This window comes from Aulonocara stuartgranti (genome assembly GCF_965226115.1).
Source record: "Aulonocara stuartgranti genome assembly, chromosome: 18".
Lineage (NCBI taxonomy): Eukaryota > Metazoa > Chordata > Actinopteri > Cichliformes > Cichlidae > Aulonocara > Aulonocara stuartgranti.
The window spans coordinates 29,249,120-29,273,496 of NC_138954.1; the positions used below are offsets into that span (position 1 = coordinate 29,249,120).

The window sequence follows — 24,377 nt, forward strand, 5'->3', positions numbered from 1 at the left end:
GTGGGCTTGTCGGACAGTTTGAAGTGGAATTTGACACATTTTAAAAACTCAGGTTTTAAAATTCATCTGAATGTTAAATATAGCGTATAATGTCCCAGTAATTATAGTATGCCAAAAAGAGATGGAATAACAGTTTTACTGTTTACTTTATCACAGATTTGATGATGTAATATTACCTTTCACATTAATACAATGTTATTTTTTTTAATTTTATGTTTTATAGTTCTGCATTCAGGCACAATTTTTATAACTTATCACATAAAATTAAAAGTTTAAGATTTTTAAAAGTAAGAAAAGTAAATGTAAAAAAAGTTACCTTTTATAGCTGTTAATCAAGTTTTGTGTTTAGATTTGTAATTTGTTATACTTTTGATGTTACATTTTTTCTTAACTTATTACCACCTTCAAACACGGTACAAAAATATATATATAAAACTGTATTTTTACTTAATCAACTTCTGATTTATCACAAGTGTTATGGAACTTTTACCAAATATACTTTTTTCTTCAGTTGCATTTATTTTTATGCTACATTTACTTTACAGGTTAATTTAAATCTATATACTTGTAAGTTTTACAGTTTTAAACAGCTGTTCTAACAATTGGTAAATATATATTTTTAAGTGACTTTCTCATTTGATATTTATAATTCATATCCATTCATCAATTTGTCCATTTGGAGTCGCAGACAGGGGTGGATAGGGTGTAGCCTATCCCAGCATTCACTGGGTAGGTGGTGGGTACACCCCTGCCGTGAGGGAACAATGCTAACCTCTATACAGTGCCACTGATGGGCAAAACCCACTGAGAGTATAAAACCTAAAAAATATGCCAGCTGTCACTGCCCCCTGCTGGTGGGGCAATAAAGTGCATCACTCGTAGGTAGTTTAAATAAGCTTTTACTGGTTTCATTTTACAAAATACAGCTGATTGATACATGAGGAAGACATTAAGAGCAGGGATTAAAGAAAAATTGTCAGGCACATATTGAAGTGTGAACCGGGAATCATGTGGCTGATGGGTAATAAATAACACATCCATAGCCGTGTGCGTGTTCCACTGAGTGTTAAAGGAATATGACAACCCAGTATATTTCGGCACTGGCAGTTCGGTTAATGCTCTTCATGAAAATGTCAAAAATAAATGTAAATAACACTAAAAACCCCTTCTAACAAATATAAGAGTTTTACTGGAATAATAATAACAACAACTTGTTACAATAATAATAATAATAAAGAAACTACAATCAAAATCATGGCATTTCAATATGCAAACCCACCCAGCATACTTCACATGCAAAAGTGCCGGTGTTAAGACCATCGCCACTTTTTCTTAACAAGTTCAGTCCAAAAACATGTCAGTTCACAGATTTACAAATATTTTCAACAACTCTGTTGAACTCCCCTGGTTGATCTGCGTACACGTGGTGGGAGGCTTCATTTATCAGCTGCAAAGAGGAGCAGATAGGAGCAGTCAGCAGGAATGTACAGCAAAGTTGATTTTAATTATATTAACATAACATTAAGCTGAATTAGACTCATATGCTTGTCTTTGTGTTTCTATGGATGCAAATGTGTGTGTCTCTACTTACCAGCACTCTGGTGTTGGAGTGGTTCCTAATCTGAGCCATTTTGTATCCGGATGAGCTGTCCACCCAGGACTGTGCTCCATACAGCAGAGTGACGGGCATGGAGGCGGGCAGCTGATGAACCCGATCCAGCATCGGCCTCTTAGCCCAACCCAAGGACTCCGTCATGGCCCTAAAACCCACCTCTCCACTTGGATGGAGGAAGAGAAAGAGAAGGTTGTCACTTCTCTCTAATCAGAATCGCATTTTTAATATGGAGGGGGGGGGGGGGGGGGGGCGGGGGGTGTTTCTTCACATACCTTGGTGTTTGTGCGTTACAGTGGTAGATGTACTGGGTCATGGTGTCATCATCAAACAGATCTTCAAACTTCCTTTTGAAATCAGGACGGAATCTGTTCACCAAGCCCGGACCTGGATGCAGAACACGTTGTGAGAAGGAGGTCGCAACATTACGCGTGCCACAGCGCAGCAGCAGAACGATGTTCGCACTTCTTACCCAACGGTCCCGCTGCTCTAATCACAGCAAGTGGGTTGAAGAGGGTAACGACTGCTAGGATAGCCTTCACCCAGCGGGGAGGGGACGGCCTCTTCACCACATCTGTCCCCTGGCCCTGCTGGTTCTGGACCTTGGGTCGCTCCGGAAAACCCCAGGGATCTACCAGGATAAGGTGTGATACTCTGTGAAAAAGAAAGCAGAATATAATCACGATAACATACAGCACGATGTATTAGTATGAGTCGCCAGCTCATTTATAGAAAAAAGTCACGAGTTGGTAAAAATGAAACATTACAGTAGAAATAACTGATGGCTGAGACTGAAGCAACACAGTACAGTTTCAAGCTTTAACACAATAACAGGCTGTAAAAACAAAGGGAAGCTGATGAGGCTGGTGATAGTTTTCACATTACAGACAGTAACGTGACCCGCTGTTAGCACAACAAATATTAGTCAGTGCAGATTTAAGCTTAATTTGCTAAAAAAAATAAATGTCATTTATATTGATGTCTGACATAGTGGGTTATCCAGGTGGAGGCATTCATCACAAAGAGGACACACTGTGACTATAAATTGATGGACATGGTCGACAGAGTGTTGGATGGTTGCTTAATTGACACTAAACGCCCAAAGCCTGCCCAGAAAATATCCCCAACATCATTAGAACACCAGCAGCAGCCTGAACTTCTGACACAAAGGAGAACGACCCCAAGCTTTCATGTTGTTTATGTCAGATTCTGACCCTAACACCGAATCTCAACAAACAATTTTCCCGTCTTTTATCCTGTCCAATTTTGGTGAGCCTGTGTGAAGATGCTCTTCTGGATATTTTGTAACAACTGTTTATTTAGTTACTGTGACCTTCCAACAACTCAAAGCAGTCTGGCCGTTCTCCTCTGACCTCTGGCATCAACGAGGCATTTTCTCCCAGAGAAGTGCCGCTCGCTGGATATTCTCTCTTTTTTGGACCATTCTCTGTTAACCCCAGAGGAAAAAAATTCCCAGAAGTAGCTTTATCTAATAAATTTACTGCTGCCAATTTGGACCAACCATGCCACATTCAAAGTCACTTAAATCATCTTTCTTTGCCATTTTGAGGTTCCGCGCATTATCTTGACCACGTCTGCATACCTGAATGCGGTGATTTGCTGCCATGTGATTGGCTCATTAGAGTTCTATTAACAAGAAGCTGAAGAGGTGTACCTAATAAAGTGGACAGTCAGATTATACTTTGGAAACTGTTGCTTTCTTGAGGACAGTAATATAAGATGATTTGTATACTGTTCATATCTATACAGTACCATTAAGCTACATCCAGCCTTTAATAACATAACAGGTTTATTATGTTGCTATGGCCACGCCTGGTTAATATTCAACATGACACATGTGACGCACGTAATTCAAATACTAGTGACTAATGTAAGCCACAGGTAATTCTGACCACAGATGATGGACTGCGTATTTCATCAGCTTTCTTACCTAGATGGATACTGAATGGCATACGAGGTTGCCAGGTAACCCCCCAGGCTGTGTCCCAGCAGAATCATGTTCTCCAGGCCTACAGACTGCCTCCACTGTTCAATGGAGTCCACAAACTGCTCCTCTGCCTCGGCAGCATCTGAAGGGAAGGGAGGCCTGGAACTCCTGCCAAAACCAAGGAGGTCAAACGCGTAGACGGGCCTTGACCGGCTCAGGGCGTCTAGGTTCCTGATCCACAGACCCACCCCTCCTCCAAAGCCATGAACCATTACCAGTGGAGTCTTAGGCACTACAGGCAACACAGGAACAGGAAAGAATGATGTATTACGCCATTGTTATGACAATTCATACTTTACAGCTATGTCTGCTTATAATCAAACAAAGAATACGAAAAGGGGAGCTGAGATCTCTACCTTGTTCTACAGGTTTGCGAACCGCCTTGTTGGTGATGGTCAGAGTCCATATCCGGTACTGGTTTTGTAGGGTCACAAATCTGGCCCATAGATCATTCTGAATACCTGATGTTACCAGACAAGAAGGAATAATCATTAGGGTTAAAGTCTTAAACAAAAACAGTTATATATCATTTCCTGTTATGTAATCACCCAGCTAATATCAACATATCCTTACAGGCAAGAATCTTAGATTCAGTTGTCTTCAAAAGGGACATGGAGGTAGGGCGCCAGGAAGGCCACCAGCTCCAAGCTGAACTTGTCCTGACGAGGACAGAATGAGAGAAAGACATTTGAAGAATGAAGGGATATTAGATAGTGGAGTAGAAACACAATACAAATTCCTCCGATGCAAAACCAAGCAAGTAAAATCAATGTTATCACTATTTGAAATGCAAATAATGTTGCATAGATAATGCACTTGACACTTGAGTGGTACAGAGCCAGAGCTGAGAGTCACGTTTCATCATGCTGTTAATCAAAGTCAGACTTGTAGGACTGATGGTGGTGGGGTAAATCCTGGTTACCTCCATTCTCATTAGCATTCATTTTTAGAATAATAGATTTTTTTTTTTCTACACTGAGGTACAAAAAGAACAGGATCGCGTTTCTGCTTCTGTCATCATTACATCAGGTACATCCCAGGAGCTTTTCACCTATTCACCAATCAACAAAGCAGTTTAGCTTTGCTGAGTCATTTTGATAAGTCACACTCACCCCTGTTCCTCCTTTTTTTGTTGTCAGCCAATAACAAGTAGAACGCACCTGTTAGCCAAGAGTGCAGGTGACACTCCAATAGAGTCCTACCTACCTTATGATTACCTTATTAGACCTACCTTCACAAGTCAACAGTAGACTACACTTACCATCATTTTACTATAACTTTGTATGTCTTTGTTACTTAAAGCTAACTGTTAAATAACTTTCTGCCATACTAGTATTTGCCTTTATGTTTCCAAGAGTAATTTCACACAGAACGTGCCAAAGACCATGGCAACATCTACATTTTACATTAAAAGAAGCTAGAGACCGATTCACAAACAATGACACAGCACAGTCTTACAGTTCATCCCGCCCAGAGCCCAAAACGCGTCTGAATACAGCGAGTCTTCCGAGATTTAAGTAACATTTGATTAAAGGCGACTAGCAGCGTTTTGTGAATGGTTGTATTCGGCTGCATTAAGCTAAGTTACTTACTCTGTTTCACAATCGTTCTGCACAGGTGCGATGGTCGCAGGGTTATCCATTGGTGGGCATATTCCGGTGACTACATTCAGTCTGATCACGTTTGATAACACGCTCTGTCTCCTCTGCTTTCAAGTTACACTCAGCTGCTGTATGCTAATTTCTAATGTTTTGTAACAAGTACATTCCTACGTCAGCTGATCAAACACAAAGATCGTCTCTCGAAATGATGCTCGAACTGTACGAAAAAAAAGTCACACGTTCGGGGGTTGCGATTAGGGGTGGGTTTTAATAGTATAAATACCAATACTACGGTTGGTACTGATACTCTCAATATTTCTACTTTCAGCCTCCATATCCTTTCATCTTTTTCTTCATTTTTCTTTTTGCTATTATCTACTGTGCTGACCACCACACAGCCTGAGGTCACAAATTAAGCCATAAAAAGAGAGAAATAACAACGTAATATCGTTGCAACTCAAGATAGCAGCAGAGAAAATCATCTGTCTTATTTTTACATCTCCGTGCTCTACTCTGTGGCTTTTCGTTCCGATTTGGTCGGAACGTATAACGTGCAACACCACGTCCGTTTCCGGTTTATTGGGACACGTCACTTATTCGACCGAGGAAAAGGTTTCGTGCAACAAAATCCTGAGTAATTTTCTGCTAATTAGACGGCCAAAATCATGTCGAACTCAGTGATATCTGTTATTTCTCGGTTTCTGGACGAGTACGGCACCACGACGCCCAACAAACTCAAAGTGGTGGACGCATATCTGCTGTACATCTTGTTAACTGGAGCCCTGCAGTTCCTCTACTGTCTCCTCGTCGGCACCTTTCCATTCAATAGCTTTCTCTCGGGCTTCATCTCTTGCGTGGGTGCTTTTATTCTCGCAGGTAAGTGTTTATTCGATTAAACGTGTCGCTGGTAATTTTATTTTATTTTTTACAAAAAGGGGTGATCCAGAACGTGCACTCAGGCACAAGTTAGCTATCTATGCTAAACTAGTAGCGTGACTTCAGTTAATATTAAAACGAAATGAATACACGTGTTTCCCGAGTAGCTCTCTGGGTGGCATTGGTTCATTATTTTCAAGGCTGCACAGATGCTTATTTTGCACCTAGAAAAATGTGCTTTAAGCAGTTTTCATACATTCCCGTATTCCTGAACCTTTCAGGACTGTCCACCGCAGGTGCATGGAAAGGCCATGGACTCAAAGACTAAAGTCAATGGTCCAAATCACTGTGTGACCATCTAACATAAATGTTAGATGGTCACACAGTGATTTGGACCATTGACTTGTAGGCTCTGCATATACAAGCCAAAATATTACGTTTGTCCTCTGCCATATTTATTTATTTTTTTTGGTAAAGCCAACAATCACCTTATTTGGATGATGGCATAGTGTGCCAAAATATTAGCCAACACTAGCAAGCTTGGTTCAAACTGTTAGCGTAAATAAGCACATTTTAATCAAGTAATAAAATATTAGAATTAAAAATATCAGAAATAAAAACAAACCACAAACCAAGTCTATTTTGAATAGGCTCGTTTGTCAGGTAATTCCATTAAAACAATAAAAGTTCATCTGTAATTGAGACAGTGTGTAGGGTTACGTTTAGTTGTATATGAGGACGTTTTTTCCTCCGACACTGTCGGCCCTTCAGGTGTGCAGAGATTTTGAATTGGTTTTCATACGTTTCTTATTAAAATGCTCAAGGTACCAAAAGCACAAACATGGTGGATTGTTTTATAATACAGATGGAGATGGGGGGGGGATAACAATAACAAAAAAAAACCCACTGTTTAGCTGCTGTGAAGGGGAACCCATGCATAGAAGCTAAAAAAGTTTTTTGTTCGGTGCTGTAAACTTTTTACCTCTTTGTCCTGAAAAGCTGATGCGGGCACCCATGTTTGTGAATGTGAAAACTCCAGAATGAAGCAATTTTATCAATTGAAAATCTTGTGAATGTGATAACTTGAGAACAAGTTGATGTAGGATTTTGAAATTCATTCCATTGGTGCATCTAGTAAGAGGCTGAGGGGTATCCCTGGCTGACAGCCAGCATTCTGTTTAAAAATAAAAAATAAAAAAATACAGTAAAATTCGGGATTTTAAGATGGGCATTGACTTGCTTTTGGAGCCAGCCTTAAGTGGCCATTAGTATCAATTCACTGATTTATGCTGTCGGCATTGGCATTTGTAATGGACGATAAATACAATTTTTAAAAATACTGATTGGAGAAACACCCTTCACCATGTTAGCTTCAAGCTGGATTGACCTGAGTGTAAAGAAGTAAATACATATGTACACCTAGCATATGTTAGTGGAAATTGTTTGTTTTGTCCATCTGGAAAAACATAAATACATAGGCTCATATATCTGTATATCTAGCCATTAGAAGATCTGCCGTTGCTGCAACCACCAGAGGTTTATGTTGGTGAACTCGAATTTCTTTTTCTGTCAGCTGCTAGTTGTTTGTGGCATTACAAACACACATGATGCCAACAAGAAGTTGCAGAGTGCCCTCTGGTCTACACACTATATAACATCAGTAATCATAACATGATTGAAGGGTGTTTCTCCTATCAGTACTTTATATCAGATTTTCATATATTGTCAGGTATGAAATCCAAAACCAATGGTTCTTCAAATGGCTACTAGAAGTCAGTAAATTAAGCCCATTGATAAATCGGTTGACCTTTACAACTCATGTTGGACATTAACAAGTATGAGAATTTAATTGGTTTATAAATGTGATGGAGGTGTGGTGTTTTTAGGATGACAAAAATGGAGAAATTATCAGTCTGCATTGACCAATCAGCTATTCAGTGAATTATTTCAGCTATACTGCGTAGTATCTGTGCTTCCTATTTCCATCTAAATGCAAAAACAGGTAACGAGCTGAAAATTTTGAAAAAATTAGGCTGTCTGACTTTTGGTGTTTAACTACTAAACAACTAACCCTAATATTAAAACTATTAAATTATCATGGGGGAAAAAAACTCCGCTGTAGCCCCACTGCAGTTGTGCATTGACAAGTGAAAGAGGTACATGCTGATACTTAATCCCTTGTTTGTTTTTCAGTGTGTCTTCGTATCCAGATCAACCCACAGAACAAAGGAGATTTTCTGTCCATCTCCCCAGAGAGAGCCTTCGCCGACTTCCTGTTCGCTCACACCGTCCTCCATCTCGTTGTGATGAATTTCATTGGCTGAGGCAAACATGTAAGTGCGTCTAAGTGTTCCACGATGAGAAACTGTAGAAATTGTACAAAATATCCAAACTAAATCTGCCATATGTGTCTGTGGATATTGAGTTGTTTTTGTCAGTGAAAAGTAAACAGATATATTGTCCTTCAGGTGCTCTGTCACATTAGACGTTATTGCCAGTTCGTCACTTCATTCTCTGTGGAACAGCACAGCAGATAGTACATGTGATGAGATGCTTCTCTGAGGACTACATGATGACACATATTGCTTTTGCTTTACTAGAAAATGGTGATATTGAATTTTTAGACTTGCTGCTGGCTGGGAAGGTCACAATGTGTCATTTCTTTTTTTGCTTTCATAACTTTGCTGTCTCACACAAACGCCGCGTTTTTTGTTTGTTTTTTTTCTACAGATCGCGACGAGAAGAAGTTATTAAACTCCCCGCTGATCTGGACTATCCCATCCTCACCGAATAAGTCGGATCTGGTCACATACGATGCAGTGCTATTTTTTTTTTTTCTTTCTACTTTTATGGAAACATTTTTTATGTAAACATTTGTCCAGCATTCCCTTTTTTTGCACTGACACAAAGAAATAAAAACAACTGAAATGGTGGCCTTGTTAAACAGTGGTTGACTCTGTGTGTGTGTGTGTGTGTGTGTGTGATATAATTTTTTTTTTATGTAATTAGATTTAACAAGTAGCTAGGTCTGTGATTGATAGCAAAAAGTGCTATGTTGATGCATTTCTGTAAACAAGTCTTGAGTCATGCCTCATTGCTTTATGTTGTGCTTGTTTTGTTACACTTTCTTACATTTCTTCTTTTCTTTTTTTTTTTTTTTTACAAGTGGCCTTGAGCAGTAGCTCTCCTGGCTTTGTGAAGCCCTTTCAAAGTTTTCCGTTGTTGGTTTTCCTTTTTCAAACCGCTTAACACTGACCTATGAATCATTCAAGCATAAAAAGGCACCTAACTCAAGGGATGAGGCACCATTGTCTGCAGGTAATACAGAACAGAGAACCACTTTTAAAGTGTATCTTTAGGCATTTGTTATTAGCAGCCTGTTGCAAAACACAATTTGTTCCAATTTCTTCAGTAGAATCTACTAAGAAATGCAGAAGAAAACTTTGACAGGCATAAAATTGTATTTTTGCTCCAACGAGGTGATTATCAAAGCGGCATTAAGCAATAGCTTGGTATATCTCAGCATGGTGCGCAGTGTGTCCTTAAAATATGTATTGAAATTGGACAGGTGGAAGACAAAAGCTTTTCCTGCCTGCCTCTTCTATCTACAGCAAATGAACTGTATCTGAAAATCATGTCTTTAAGAAATAGGAAAAAATTCAGGAAAGACCTGACATAGGATATGAGAGATGTCTCCTCAGCACACCTACAGTTTACTGAAGCCTCATCACAAATATTTTAAAGGGAAAGGCTGAGGTGTACCAATTACACAAGAACTGGGCTGTAAACAGGTCCTGTGGTCAGTATGTATGTGTGGGAGTGTCTACAGCCATCTGTAAAACACAATGGAGGCTATGCCATGGTTTGATGGTGGAATTCCAGCCAGATGTGTTGGGGATCTTGTCAAACTTGATGGTATTATGAATGCTGGAAAATACCATTAGATTTTGATTCACCATCTAATACCATCTGGAATGTGTCTGATTGGGAACACTTCATTCTTCACTCATCACAAACACGCTGTCAGTGCGCTACAGCATATCTGGATGGAAAAACACGTAATGGAACACCGTGAGGCATGGATCGGCCTCCCAAGAGCCCAGACCTAAATGTTATTGAAGCGGTGTTAGAGCATTTTGACAGACACCAGAACAAAAGGCAGTCAACATCCAAAGAAAAGCTTTGAATGGCCTTCAAGAAGCCCGGAGAACTGCTAGATGAAAGCTTGCCCGAGAGAGTTCAGGCTGTGTTGCAGAATAAAGGTGGTCATACTAAATATTGACTTTAAAGCTTGTTAGGATTATACAAGGCCCTTATTTGCATTATGTGCTGTATTTCCGTATGTATTTACACATGCTTCCTATTTCTCATTTTCCTTGCAAAATATAAAGAAATTAGTGATGACTCCACACTTTTGCACAGCACTATATATCTGTGCACCCCCCCCCCCCCCCCCCCCTCCCCCTCTTCTGCAGCTTCTCATAAAAAGTAGTACTGTCCAAATCTGGCTTTTCAAATTACCATTTAGTGCTAGTTATTGCAAAGAGAAATCCTTTCTTCTTTTCAAGGATAGCAGGGAAGAAAACTACATCCAAATGGTTGTGGCAAAGGACTCCAGGCTCAGTGGTGGAACTCACATCTTTAGAAGTTGTGCATTTCCATTTTATGCCACAGTCCAAAATGTCTCTTTTTCTTCCCCTCGCTTTTTTTTCTTTCTAACTTCGGGATCTAAGCTTAAGCATATTCAGTTCTACATAAAGAAATGCATACTGTATTAATGTGCCAAGTCTCAGTTTTAATTGGAGTGGATTTACGGCAGTATTGAAAAGTCTTCCATAAAAATGCAGCAATTTTTACTGCAGAATTTAGGGGTCTGAGAATAGTTGCAGAGATCCACATCCAAAGTGATATTTAATAATTCTTATTGAAAAGCATGTGGTGAATGACTGCTTTAAGTCTTAGATATCTGCAGACACTTTGTGTTTTCCCTGGAGATGCCCTCACAGACCTTTACTGCAGACACCTGGGGTTCTCTCCACCTTTTCTCTGCCTTCACTTTTCAAGGTACAATGCATCCAAGTGTCCAATTACCTTTAAACAGCGACACTAGAAGGACCATAACTCCCACACAATCCTTTCAATGTTGAAGTGAATCTATTAGGATTAGTATTTCTTACACTACATTTAATTCTAAGTGTCACAACCTGGGCTCTGTAGGCTCAGTGTCAAAGTAGGCCTTACACGAGTGCAAGGACCAAGGTTTCCCAGCAGAAGATTGCACTGAAACAAGATAAGCAGTTAATCGTCTTGTTGTCACTGTGGCTTACATGATATTTATTTATACATGTAAGCCACATTTATATCATAGCCCTTGATATTTATACATAGGACTATTTATTTCGCTCAGAATACTTAAGATACTTTTTCTCATGTCCATTTTTAATGTAGGTCCTGGTAAAATCTGTTTTCACTTGGAAGAGAATATTCCCCACCACTCCGCACTTTGCAGATATTATTCTGTTATTCCCACAGACTGCATAATTTCTTTCTTCCAAGTCGAAGGCAGAGGAACTTGCATTTCACTGCTGCCCTATTTCTGCTAAGAAAGGGCAAAGCGAGAACATTACCCCCAGAGCAAAGAGAGGGTTTGCTTCTATTACTTGTTCTGGGAGAAGTGATTGAGTCAAACACATTCCTACCAAAATTGCTTTAAACTGTGCAGAGCCAATATAGGCTTATATTTGTCACAGAAAACACTGACCCGAGGGTACATTTCAGCTAGTTTGGTCTTGGCGTGTGAGTTTGTAGGGGTGTTTGAACTGGAAATGAAACCCCCTCCTGGTGCATGCAGAGATGAAAAATAGAATCGAGTACATCAGGCCATGTTTCAGAAACCTTAAAGGTCAGATCTGAGTTTCTTCCTGTGCTGACTTTATGACAAGCAGTTAGGCAGTCCATCTACCTGTCTCTACATATTAAATATAAATGTGTCATCATTCTCTCATTATAGGACCTGTCATGGGTACAGGGCAGGTAAAGGTTACTGGAAGATAAACAGTCCCTGGTGGAATTAAAGATACAAGCAGCAGTGATCCTCATGTGACCAATGTGGAACATTATAAATGCACAAAGAATACTGCTGTATAACATGTATAGAATACAGTGCATACATCATGCATATCAGTTCATGTTTATCTAATAATGTTGACTTCCTGTTGTCACTTGATGGGGCTTTGATTGTGACTGTGACTCAATTTTGGTTTGATAAGAGCTGGACTTTTCACATTGAGTGAGACGTTCCTGTGTTGTGATTGAACATCTAAATTCATCACGCTGCAACCTAATGAAACTCTTATGAAATACTTTTTATAATGAAAGCGTTGCAATTCAGCATTAAACAGGTCTTTAGACTGAGTGAACATGATAAGTCACATAAATACTCTCAGATTGAGCTGAAATTTCGTACATTTTAAGTATGTATACTAGCTGTTGCTACAACAATCACTCGGCATGCAGATATGTTCAGGTTGGGACTCTTATCGCGCATGACATCTGGAGTAGACTAGAAAGCCTGCATGTGAACTGAAATACAGTGTTACAGTGTGAAAAATATCACCAGTAGGTGTAAGTAGGTTGAAAACTGCAGTCAACTGAATTTTGTTTTTTCCCCCCTCCTAATTCAAGTGCATAATCCTAGCTACAGTGGCTGTTGTAAGACAAACAACTCTGGCCACCATTCATCTGTAGTGAGTGTAGGCTGTCAGTCCACTGTTTACTTCAGCTGTCAATATGCGTCGGCATCTATTTACTTTGTGAAAGGAGTCCAAAATGAATCATTCAGACAGTTACTCTGTCTGAATGATAACAGAGTAACTGAGTTGCTGAGGATTTCTTAAACTTCAGTCAGTAAACGCTGATGATTAGCTGCAGTTAGCTGGCGGTAGTAAAACTGTCTTTGAAGTGCATCTAAGATTGCTGCACACTTAATGAGACACAGTGTGAGAATGTAATCAAACTATTTATCACAGGTAAAGTGTGAATTTTAGGGATTAACATTAGCTGACATAAGCACCTGTTGTTATTGTTTACCCAGCTTGTTGTCAGCTGCCTAAAGACGGGAAGGTTTTGCATCTAATCTGCTGACATTGTTTGTGAAAATGTCTGGAATAAATGAGTATGTTTATGCAAATTTTGATGTGTTGGACTCCTGACTTACGTTTAGGAAATGAGGATTGAGGTGGAAGGAGGAAGAGGAAAATGTTTTATCAGTTGCATGGTCTCTTTCCTTCGTATCTTTGCTTCTTTGGTGAAAGTGACCCCTTCCCTGACAATAAAACATCGGTATGATCCTTCATAAGTCTGAACTCTGAAGATGTAGACACAAATTAAAAATTATCCCCATGCCACACAAATGCCTACAAGTTATATTCTCCTCTTCCTGTGGCATACTACATATGTGGCCACATACATTAAACCTGATTAGGTGGAACAGCTATGTCTATCTTGGCTACTGTATTTAAGATGGCAGGGCAACATGGCAGCTTCCAGAAATCTGCGCCTACTATGTATTTTGAATACATCAACTTGTTGGTAGACGTAACTAAATACTAATGATTACTGTGCAATGTTACTATGTTCCTGTCAAATACACTCAAAAAACTACTTACTGTATCTTTAAAGATTTTTTATGTGTCCATATTTTTCAGAATTTCATAAGATAAGATAAGATAACCTTTATTAGTCCCACACGTGGGAAATTTGTTTTGTCACAGCAGGAAGTGGACAGTGCAAAGTTATGAAGCAAAAATTAGAATACAATAAATATAAATGCAGTACACAACTGTACAGAATAGAATAAAATAAAATACTATATGCAGTAGAATAAAATAGAATAAAATATACAATAAGATAAAAATAGAATACAAATGCTATATACAACTGAGTAAAAATACAACGATGCCAGAAAAGATTATTGCACTTAGTGTTATTGCACATGTGTGGATGTGTGTGTTCATGCATACTATATTTTGGTAATTGGTAATACTCATGTCATTTTAATCTTAATCCATTCTTAATCCATAGGGTTTTAGAAGCTATGTGTGTTTATGGGAATATTCCAGAATGCAATTGCATTTCTGGTGGCAGACACCAGTATGGGACAAGAGGGCCTTGCTTGCAGTCTTCACACTAATTCACCCCAAAGGTGTTCTGTCTGGTTGAGGTCAGGACTGTGCAGGCCTGTCAAATGATTCCATACCAAACTCGGTCATACATGTCTTTATGGACCCTGCTTCGTTCGTGCACCATCCCCAAACTGTTCCCACTAAGTTGGTAGAAAGAAAATTTTCACAACATCTTGCCGAAATATGAACAGTTCATTTTTGTAACTGTGGCCGAGTCAAACTGACCCCTCACCACCACACACACACACCTTAATCCCCACTCCACTAAACTTTACACTTGGCAGTCAAAACACTTGTGAAATGACCGGACCCACACAATGTACAATTGATGTGGTTTAAGCTTTATTTTTGACCACAAGCACTCTTTTTAGGTTTGGCACTGTCTTGTAGCCCGGAGCTAGCTCTCTCTGTGCCTTCCTCCACTACATATTCTCTCCTCGCTAGTCTCCTCCATCACTATAAAGGGGAGAACGTCCACAGCTGGACTGGCCATCGGGCATACCGGGCAAATGCCCGGTGATTTTTCATTTTTACGGGCCGATGTTTTTTGTTTTTTGTTTGTTTGTTTTTTGTAATGGTATAAACAATGAAAGGTGGTGGATTGGCCAATTGGTCATGATCGCCTCTGGGCTGGACGATGAGGTAGAACTTTAAAGTTCCGCATTGAGATGAAAAGGAACGCGATTTGTCCCGAACTTCAGCTAGAAGTACATTATTGAGATCCTAAATTAATTCCAGCTGTTATCTACTCGAGCACTTTAGACCACTATTATCTGGATGACTAAAATCAGAGGCTCATTGTACTTTGAATACTTGGTTCTATTGTGGAAATTTTAAATAACCTGCAAACACCCCCAGCGAGCGTTTTGAAGTGGTTTAATAACATATTTCAATATGGAGAGAATCATCCCAGCCAAAAACTAGGATGATCTCTGAAATTTGGCCTCTGCCCTCACATCTCACACAGACACTCTCAAAGAACATTGCACAACACATCACATATCCCTATACCTTCAGTCCAGCTCATCCTTGACCGCCTCCCACTCTAAGTTACGACCATCCGTCACCTCCCTTGAGCAGGGTGTCTGGAGATCTTCAAGTCTACAATGGGTCCACTGTGAAGGTGCAATAAAACCTGGGGCCCACTTGTGATAACATACAACTGGTGACAGGAGTGATCTTGCTATACTAAAGTAAGAAAGTGATATTGCTATTACTAATGTGATATGATTAAAGTCATATATCATGAATCATTATATTATAATGATTATGATTATGGCTATAGTATAATGACTATAATTACAGTGGGGCAAAAAAGTATTTAGTCAGCCACCGATTGTGCAAGTTCCCCCACTTAAAATGATGACAGAGGTCAGTAATTTGCACCAGAGGTACACTTCAACTGTGAGAGACAGAATGTGAAAAAAAAATCCATGAATTCACATGGTAGGATTTGTAAAGAATTTATTCGTAAATTAGGGTGGAAAATAAGTATTTGGTCACCTCAAACAAGGAAAATCTCTGGCTCTCACAGACCTGTAACGTCTTCTGTAAGACGCTTTTCTGTCCCCCACTCGTTACCTGTATGAATGGCACCTGTTTGAACTCATCATCTGTATAAAAGACACCTGTCCACAGCCTCAATCAGTCAGACTCCAAACTCCGCCATGGCCAAGACCAAAGAGCTCTCGAAGGACACCAGGAAAAGTATTGTAGACCTGCACCAGACTGGGAAGAGTGAATCTACAATAGGCAAGCAGCTTGGTGTGAAAAAATCAACTGTGGGAGCAATCATCAGAAAATGGAAGACATACAAGACCACTGATAATCTCCCACGATCTGTTGCTCCACGCAAGATCTCATCCCGTGGGGTCAAAATGACCATGAGAACGGTGAGCAAAGATCCCAGAACCACACGGGGGGACCTGGTGAATGACCTGCAGAGAGCTGGGACCAAAGTAACAAAGGTCACCATCAGTAACACACTACAACGGCAGGGAATCAAATCCCGCAGTGCCAGACGTGTTCCGCTGCTGAAGCCAGTGCATGTCCAGGCCCGTCTGAAGTTTGCCAGAGAGCACATGGATGATACAGCAGAGGATTGGGAGAATGTCATGTGGTCAGATGAAACCAAAGTAGAACTTTTTGGTATAAACTCAACTCGTCATGTTTGGAGGACGAAGAATACTGAGTTGCATCCCAAGAACACCATACCTACTGTGAAGCATGGGGGTGGAAACATCATGCTATGGGGCTGTTTTTCTGCCAAGGGGACAGGACGACTGATCCGTGTTAAGGACAGAATGAATGGGGCCATGTATCGTGAGATTTTGAGCCAAAACCTCCTTCCATCAGTGAGAACTTTGAAGATGAAACGAGGCTGGGTCTTCCAACATGACAATGATCCAAAACACACCGCCCGGGCAACAAAGGAGTGGCTCCGTAAGAAGCATTTGAAAGTCCTGGAGTGGCCTAGCCAGTCTCCAGACCTCAACCCCATAGAAAATCTGTGGCGGGAGTTGAAATTCCGTGTTGCTCGGCGACAGCCCCAAAACATCACTGCTCTCGAGAAGATCTGCATGGAGGAATGGGCCAAAATACCAGCTACTGTGTGTGCAAACCTGGTAAAGACCTATAGTAAACGTTTGACCTCTGTTATTGCCAACAAAGGTTATGTTACAAAGTATTGAGTTGTATTTTTGTTATTGACCAAATACTTATTTTCCACCCTGATTTACGAATAAATTCTTTACAAATCCTACCATGTGAATTCATGGATTTTTTTTTCACATTCTGTCTCTCACAGTTGAAGTGTACCTCTGGTGCAAATTACTGACCTCTGTCATCATTTTAAGTGGGGGAACTTGCACAATCGGTGGCTGACTAAATACTTTTTTGCCCCACTGTATATTATATTATAATGCATTAATCATATATGATTAATGCATCAGAAAAGAAATCTGCCACAACAGTTCCTAACATGCAAACACACAAAAACTTCATTGTATAACACTACCAACAGCAATATTTCAGTAATTGTATGCAATCAATAAGACTGAGATTTAGTCTTTAAATAACCTTGGCCACTATTCAGTTGTAATGTTTTGTTATATAATACAAACTTTTACTAGTACATTTACACTTTACTCGAAAATGACTAAACCACATTTGAAGAGTAAATGTGTAGAAAACAATGTCATTTACAGTCTGCATTTTGAACCTGTCTAACAATCACACCACAAAGAATACCAGAGTCACAAAAATAAAGACAAGCATTAGGCATTATTACAGTATTCTGTTTTCATCTATATAAAAGCACAGCTGCTTACCATTTGACATATTATAAAGAGACATCATAAACATTAAAAGCAAAGTCAAAGATTTCAAATAATCTGAGAAAAGCTATTAAAATAAGTTTTCCTTTTATCAACATGCCCTCTTATCAAGTTCATCAGTCTGAAATTTCTTGTAAGATACAAAAAGACATACAGTCTGCCACAGTTTTCAAAGCAATACAAGGATATGGGTTAGGGATCTGAAAATAGTAACTTTGGGAAATGTTAGGTTTCATTTCTCCAGAAAGGTCAAACTGGGCAAAAAGTTGAGTTTCACTTCTGAGATCATCCCAAATCTTTCCAGGAAATAGATGACCATAAAAGGTTTTGTAGCAGAAGCAACAACAAAAGAGCAAGTGGGGCTTTAGGGACATCCTTCACAGAGCAAATTGAAAGGATTGGAATAATTGTTTGTTAATTCAGTGTCTGAGGGGGTTGTGCTTTGAAGCTTAATCCGACAAATGAAGACTGGACCATATCCAAGGTTTTCAGGCACCAGAATCAAGTAATTTCACTGCAGCCTGCCAAATGAATTCTCCCCAGCTATGGAAGGGAGAGGCTTAGTATGTGCCTGTCAGGGGGAATAACGTTATTGTAAAAATAAAAAGGCTAAGTATGTCATGTTTTAAGTTACAAGCCTAAACCTTGAATGACAGTCTCTTTAGGGGAAACAAAAATGTGCTGTTTAGTTAGACAATACGATTGATGATACCTTACATGGCTGGATGTTTTATGCAAAATCCATTTGCAGCTGGATCCAGAAAGCAAAATAGGACATGCAAGAACTAAACTGTGTAAAAATCATGTTTTGCTTTTATAGGTGTCGTGCATTCCTGCATATATGTAAAAAATATGAGTGAAACTTAATGCGCCGCCACCCAGATCACCTTTCGTCATTGCCAAGATGATGTGGTTGTTTTCTCGTCTTTATGCTAGCACAGCTAACTGTTCATTACCTTTAGCTTTATTTAGAAAACTGCTATGATTGGGATTAAACTTCCCATCTCTCATCGCAACAAAGACAAAATATTAGAATTTGAATTTGAAAGGTGTATTGCGAAATAAAATGTATTTCTGAGAATTAAAAATGTTCCTCTTGCGATAAAAAAAAGAGCTACTAAAGTCCAATATGGAGTTTTTTTAAAATTGTTATATTCTACGCACATTATTGTGAATCAAAATCAAACATGAAAAATACCTATATACTTATATATAGGCTATACATGAGCTGAGAAACAAGGAGTAGGTTTCCTACAGAGAAGATAGATTTAACATCAGCATGACATTAATCTTATTCAAATTTTAGTGTTCACCACAGTAGGTGAACAGTGTCAATAAAATCTGCCTGGCATTTATGCAGTTAACATCTGGAGCATCTGGATCCAGCCAATTGTCACGTGACAAAGGGGAATTTGACACTCTGTGGAACCTGCAGTCTGTGTTTGCGCAGCAGAGAACACTTTCTTGTTAAGCGTCAAACTTGAAGTGGAAACATGCTCTTTATACTCACGCTCAGCCTGTTACCATGGATCCCAGGTATTCACTGTTACTGTGTGCATTTGAATAGAGAAGTCAGACAAAAAAGACTTTCAAGCTGTTTTCTGCTTCACATAATTGGAAAAAACAAAGATAATTTATGTCTGTGCCGCCTGTTCCTCACTTCTCTGCTGTGCTTTTAGCAAATACTCTTGCTAAAATGTATGATACTCCTTAGGCTTTGCTTCTCTTTGCAATTTTATGACTTTTCTGTTATTAATCGTTTGTTTAAGACAGACTAGAAGGTTGTTAAAAGCTTGCAAGGAGCCGGAGAGGGCTTTTGTGTTTTTGCAAATCTTCCAATCGTCTGTACAGTTTGCCCTTTAGCAAACAGTATGTTTGATGTTTATTTTGTCAGGCCTTCAAAAGCCTGTGTATTATAAAGGGATAATCCAATTTTGGAATGAGAAGTATGAAGAGGGAAGTTGAAGCAGGAAATGTGCTTCATAACAAAGGAAACTGAAGCGATAAATATGGTACAAGTGTTGCCAAAGGCTACATTTCCCCACATCTCATTTATAGATAACAGGTGTCCAATGTGAGCAACTGCTATATTAAGGTTGTGTCATAACTGAAAGTTTCATTTCAAATTGGTGTTTAACATTGAATGATCTCCACTTCTTATCAGTTGTTCCCTGCTGGGTGACCACTCAGAACGAGGTTAGTGTCCTGGAGGGTGGCTCCATCACCGTCCCGTGTCGATATGACCCTAAGTATGCTAACCATGTCAAGTACTGGTGTCGTGGGAGCATGAGAGAGTTCTGCACCAGCTTGGCTCGAACTGACGAGACCTCCTCGACCAATCCAAGTAAAGACAAAGTGAGCATTTTTGATGACCCGGCCCAGGAGATGTTCACAGTGACCATGAACAACCTGAAAGAGACGGAGTCTGGGTGGTACTTGTGTGGTGTGGAATTAGGTAACGGGTGGAAGGCCGATGATGTTGCTTACACTAAAGTGAAAGTTATTCACGGTGAGTAATGGAGAAATATTAGGTTTGATAAACATTTCTTCACCCACAGTTTTAAAGAAGTTTGTTGCATTTTCATGATTTCTGCAGGTATGTCAGTCGAGAACGGCATGGTGAGTGGGGAAGAAGGAAGTAGTGTCACGGTTCAATGCCTTTACAGTGAAAGATTCAGGTATTTGGTTTTGCTTTGGAGGATTTTATCCACATTTTATCCTTTAAAACTCTTAGAACTGTCCTTAAAGAAGAACTGATCACACTTCAGTAAATGTGGGAATTTGTCCGGAAACTTCCACTGGTGTCAAACGCTGGTGGACAGTGAGCATTCACTGACTCCCCTGTGACTGCCTGCCAACAGAGAAAGTGAGAAGAAGTGGTGTCGGAGCGGAGGCTGGAGCTCCTGTCTGTCGGCGGGTTCTGAAGGGAGTTACGAAGATACTTCAGTGGCCATCAGCGATGACAGAACTGGGACTTTCACTGTAACCTTAAAGAAGCTGCAGATGAGAGATGCCGGCTGGTATTTATGTTCTGCAGGGCAGCAGCAAGTAGCTGTACAGGTTCAGGTCACACCACGCGCCTCTACTAGTAAGTTGATAAAGAGCCTTTCATTTTTTGGACATAAAATACATAACAAATTACACTTTTGAACTTCACTGTCTAACTGACTTGAAACTGTGAAGTTTAAGCTTCATTATGGATTTTCTGTGTGCTGATATCATCAAGGATGAATATTTTTTTCATCGCAGGGAGTTTAGAGTTATTCAACATCCTTATGTAAGACTTCCCTCTCTAGAAATGTACCCCGATATTTTTATTTCTGTTCAGCCAACATTTAAAAGATTTATGACACAAAAGTCATATGTAACACAGTCAGCGGTAAAAGAAATACAACTGACAGGAACCACACAGCTGACGGCATGCATTAAGAGGAAAAGAGAAACCTGTATTCAGATAAAAACCTTTTTATTTTCTCTCTGTGTTTCTATAAATATTAAGTGCTTCTCTCAAAATCAGCATGTGAAGGTAACCTCATCTCCCTACAACTTAAAACACTCTGTTTAATAATGTATGCTGCCGTTGTAACACTGTGAATGCAATGATTGAAAGCAATTCTTTTCAGTTTTCCAACCTTACTTCGTTATTGAGCAGATTACACAAATGTCAGCTGGAGCCCATCCTTTCAAACCACCGCGTCACATCAAAATGAGTCATACTATGAGATCATTGCTATGTTGAAACGAGTATTTCTGAAGGCAATGCAGATCATGTTGACAACAAATGCTCATTTCATCTGGTAGTGAGGTCTAGTTAGAGTGTGATTATTTATTCAGCACTAAACCTCAACATTATAATAATATTTATGTCAGTTATGTAAATCTCTTCTACTTTTATCACATGTACCATGTAATTTCTTAGTCATAATAATAACAAGACAAAATTATATATGACAATAAGTCTAAGTCATGATAGACTGTCGACTGTGTTATCCATGGTAACAGGTAACACAGTTGACATTTCTTTCATTTTAGTCCCTCGCTAACATGTCACCCCTAAAATGCAGCCTAGTGTTAATTTGAATAGCAAAACTTGACATTTAGCTAAATGACCAGGAAAAAAATAATTATGGAAATGGTTGATTTTTAAAAAAATTATTAAAAACAACCATGCCCTAATATAATATTTATCATTGCTCGAAGTGAATATTTGGTCGATACAGCCTGTAGACATGAAATTTCTCCCTAACTGTAGAATGAACTAAAATGCTAAACAGAGATTGTTTCATTATTGTGTGTCATTGGTTGCGAATGATTTTAACATACATACTGTCATTTTACAGCATTGTTTTAAGTTAAAGAAAACATACTAAGACCCTTCCCATTTTTCACAGTCCTTACATGCTCATTTTTAAAGGCATATTTACCATCTCTGTGTTCTTAGGTTAGAGGAAAAGCAACATTTCCAAGACAAATAAATGGTCATAGCTTATCATTTGGATAACCTATTAGCATTTTAAATCATGCATTTTAGGTATTTGCGTGATTGCTTGGCATTTTCTCCATGTCACCTTGCAGCTGCTGAATTGAGAAGCAGCTTTAAAGATCAATATGTGTTTGTGACAGATGGCAGAAGCTCTCAAGTCTCTACTTGTTTGGGGGTATTGATTATTAAAAGTCACCTATCAACAATATTGATGTCAGGACGCTGCAAACACTCTTCACCTATCACAGCATATGTACAGAGTTGTTACAGTATTTTTTTAGCGCTACAATATCTTTACCTTCAATAGCAGAGCCTGTGACATCCCCACCTCCTCCGAGTCAGTCTGCTGTGTACCTCCCTCCACCCAAACCCATCACTAAGGAGTCCTGGAGCAGTCACCGGTAAACGTCAAGCACTTCTTTATCTTCACTTTAATGGATGTTGAAGGTGGGTTGTCTGCTCAGTCTGCTTTGTGCCTGCTTCCTAGTTACATGTTGGAGTCTGTAGCGGTGTGTTCGTCTCTCCTGCTCCTTGTGGGCTTGGCTGTATTGGCAAGAAAGTTGTGGATACTGCACAGTAAGGCAACTTCATATTCCTTTGAATTTTAAATTATGAAGTGTGTGTGTGTGTGTCTGTGCATGCATCGGCCACAAATCCTCTATATAGATTTATATGATATAAAAATGCATTAAATTTATCTGACTACTAATTTGCATTCATATTTGTTCATTCATATCATCTTTCTAGAGGAGGATTCTGAACTTAGACACTTTAAGGAGATGAAAGAGAGATTCTCTGTAAGCCCCCATTATCATGGCCATCTCTGATCTATTACATTCTTTAAGAAACACAATTATCAGGGATCGTTTTTAATCAGATCACTCATTCTTCTTTCTGTCAACTACAGGATAATCCATCGGGCATGGGTGACCTGCAACATGTTCCTATTGCTTTCCATAACAAGGCTACCATGGACGTACGTGCTTACTAAGATCATTTTGTGAACTGTTAATTGTTACTGTTTGTAACTGAATGTAATTTTTCTATTAATTTTCCACACAAAACATATGGTCTTTGTTCCAGTATCTTTTTTACCATACCAAACCACGTCTGAACAGAGCTACATGTTCTGTTTCCTGCAATATACATTTGGGACATTATAGTCTTGTCTTGACTCAGTATTTTAGACTCAATAAAATAAATTAACAAAATACACGTGTATAATTATATGTGACTTTTTATTTATGTACCAGACTGTATGTGTTTATGCAACTTGTGACATTTTTGGAAAAGAGGGAATGATTTTTACTAATTATAGGGGTCATATGGCAAAGTTACTAGCTAGATAATCACACACAAATATCAACCAAGTTTAGCATTCAGATGGAAATGTAGGCATAAAACTTTCCTTTTTAGTTACACCTCAGTAGACCTAGAGTGCTTGGGGCTTCCCATGATGCACTGATGGTTTCTTCTTCACTAACTTACATGCCACTTTGCATTTAATCGTCATTATTAACCTCTGACTCTCTTCCACTGTGTATCTTTTCTCATGTCTTCCTCAACAAACCGGTCACTGCTGATGTCTTCCCCTCCCTGAGCCTGGTTCTGCCCAAGGTTTCTTCCTGTTAAAAGGAAAAGGGAGTTTTTCCTTCCCACTGTTGCAAAGTTCTTGTTCAGGGTTAGCTCCTTGTAGCGTTTTTACATTAATATATATAACACCTTGAGGCAAGTGTTGTTGTGATTTGGAGCTATATAACTAAAATTAAATTTTGTTGAATCTGCCAATCAAAGTTGTTACTGAAGAGAAGAAACACTCACTTGGGGTTTAACTGTTTGTGTTTCACAGATGGCGTATATGGACAGTATAGTTTACTTTTGGCTCTGCTTTAGTTTCTGTCTATTTTGCTTATTAATGCAATTGACTAGGGCTTTTTAATGCTGCATTTGCTCAAAAAGGTCAAAATTGTACTCTAACAGTGTAGAAAGTGCAAAATGATGTCAAATACTGTCAAAAGCACAGCAGCGCTACAGGTGGCGATATAATCGTGTCTGTATTAAAAGGCTGGCCAATCAGAAGCCTAGGAGGAACCATCACCAACAATAACACCGTGCACCATTCTGACATCAAAGAAGGAAATAGAGGCCCACACCTTTGATGCTCCCAGACATCAAAGGTGTGGGCCGTTTTCCTTGTTCACATGTGAACACATAAACTGACTTTCTGAAAACCTTCACCCTGGAAGCAGTTTTCCAAAGTGCTGTTTTCAGTGATCTAA

The 24,377-nt window shown here is 39.3% G+C and overlaps 3 protein-coding genes across 3 annotated transcripts; 2 read left to right on the plus strand and 1 right to left on the minus strand.

The window, feature by feature from the left end:
* Window positions 1-883: 883 nt before the first annotated feature.
* Window positions 884-5,700, minus strand: abhd4 (abhydrolase domain containing 4, N-acyl phospholipase B). Its single transcript, XM_082514222.1, has 8 exons — window positions 5,213-5,700; window positions 4,194-4,279; window positions 3,977-4,081; window positions 3,564-3,852; window positions 2,085-2,266; window positions 1,888-1,999; window positions 1,592-1,778; window positions 884-1,447 (listed from the first exon to the last, which is right to left on the minus strand). Exons 1-8 carry the CDS (start codon window positions 5,260-5,262, stop codon window positions 1,358-1,360), a joined length of 1,101 nt encoding a protein of 366 aa, XP_082370348.1. The 5' UTR covers window positions 5,263-5,700; the 3' UTR covers window positions 884-1,357.
* A 90-nt stretch (window positions 5,701-5,790) lies between these two features.
* Window positions 5,791-9,029, plus strand: dad1 (defender against cell death 1). Its single transcript, XM_082514223.1, has 3 exons — window positions 5,791-6,097; window positions 8,291-8,430; window positions 8,828-9,029. Exons 1-2 carry the CDS (start codon window positions 5,887-5,889, stop codon window positions 8,419-8,421), a joined length of 342 nt encoding a protein of 113 aa, XP_082370349.1. The 5' UTR covers window positions 5,791-5,886; the 3' UTR covers window positions 8,422-8,430; window positions 8,828-9,029.
* A 9,986-nt stretch (window positions 9,030-19,015) lies between these two features.
* Window positions 19,016-23,311, plus strand: pigr (polymeric immunoglobulin receptor). Its single transcript, XM_082512199.1, has 8 exons — window positions 19,016-19,151; window positions 19,780-20,124; window positions 20,212-20,293; window positions 20,477-20,703; window positions 22,406-22,499; window positions 22,586-22,674; window positions 22,846-22,895; window positions 23,006-23,311. The coding sequence occupies exons 1-8, from the start codon at window positions 19,109-19,111 to the stop codon at window positions 23,087-23,089; spliced, it is 1,014 nt and encodes a 337-aa protein (XP_082368325.1). The 5' UTR covers window positions 19,016-19,108; the 3' UTR covers window positions 23,090-23,311.
* Window positions 23,312-24,377: the final 1,066 nt, after the last annotated feature.

What these genes read in the sequence shown, in the direction of transcription:
- pigr (XM_082512199.1), top strand. Translation starts at nt 19,109, where the DNA reads ATGCTCTTTATACTCACGCTCAGCCTGTTACCATGGATCCCAG. An exon ending in CCTGTTACCATGGATCCCAG is followed by an intron (nt 19,152 to 19,779) that starts GTATTCACTGTT and finishes ACTTCTTATCAG; the next exon opens with TTGTTCCCTGCTGGGTGACC. An exon ending in CTTTACAGTGAAAGATTCAG is followed by an intron (nt 20,294 to 20,476) that starts GTATTTGGTTTT and finishes GCCTGCCAACAG; the next exon opens with AGAAAGTGAGAAGAAGTGGT.
- abhd4 (XM_082514222.1), bottom strand. Translation starts at nt 5,262, where the DNA reads ATGGATAACCCTGCGACCATCGCACCTGTGCAGAACGATTGTGAAACA. An exon ending in TAGAGCAGCGGGACCGTTGG is followed by an intron (nt 2,000 to 2,084) that starts GTAAGAAGTGCG and finishes TTCTGCATCCAG; the next exon opens with GTCCGGGCTTGGTGAACAGA. An exon ending in ACTCCAACACCAGAGTGCTG is followed by an intron (nt 1,448 to 1,591) that starts GTAAGTAGAGAC and finishes TCCTCTTTGCAG; the next exon opens with CTGATAAATGAAGCCTCCCA.
- dad1 (XM_082514223.1), top strand. Translation starts at nt 5,887, where the DNA reads ATGTCGAACTCAGTGATATCTGTTATTTCTCGGTTTCTGGACGAGTAC. An exon ending in GGGTGCTTTTATTCTCGCAG is followed by an intron (nt 6,098 to 8,290) that starts GTAAGTGTTTAT and finishes TTTGTTTTTCAG; the next exon opens with TGTGTCTTCGTATCCAGATC.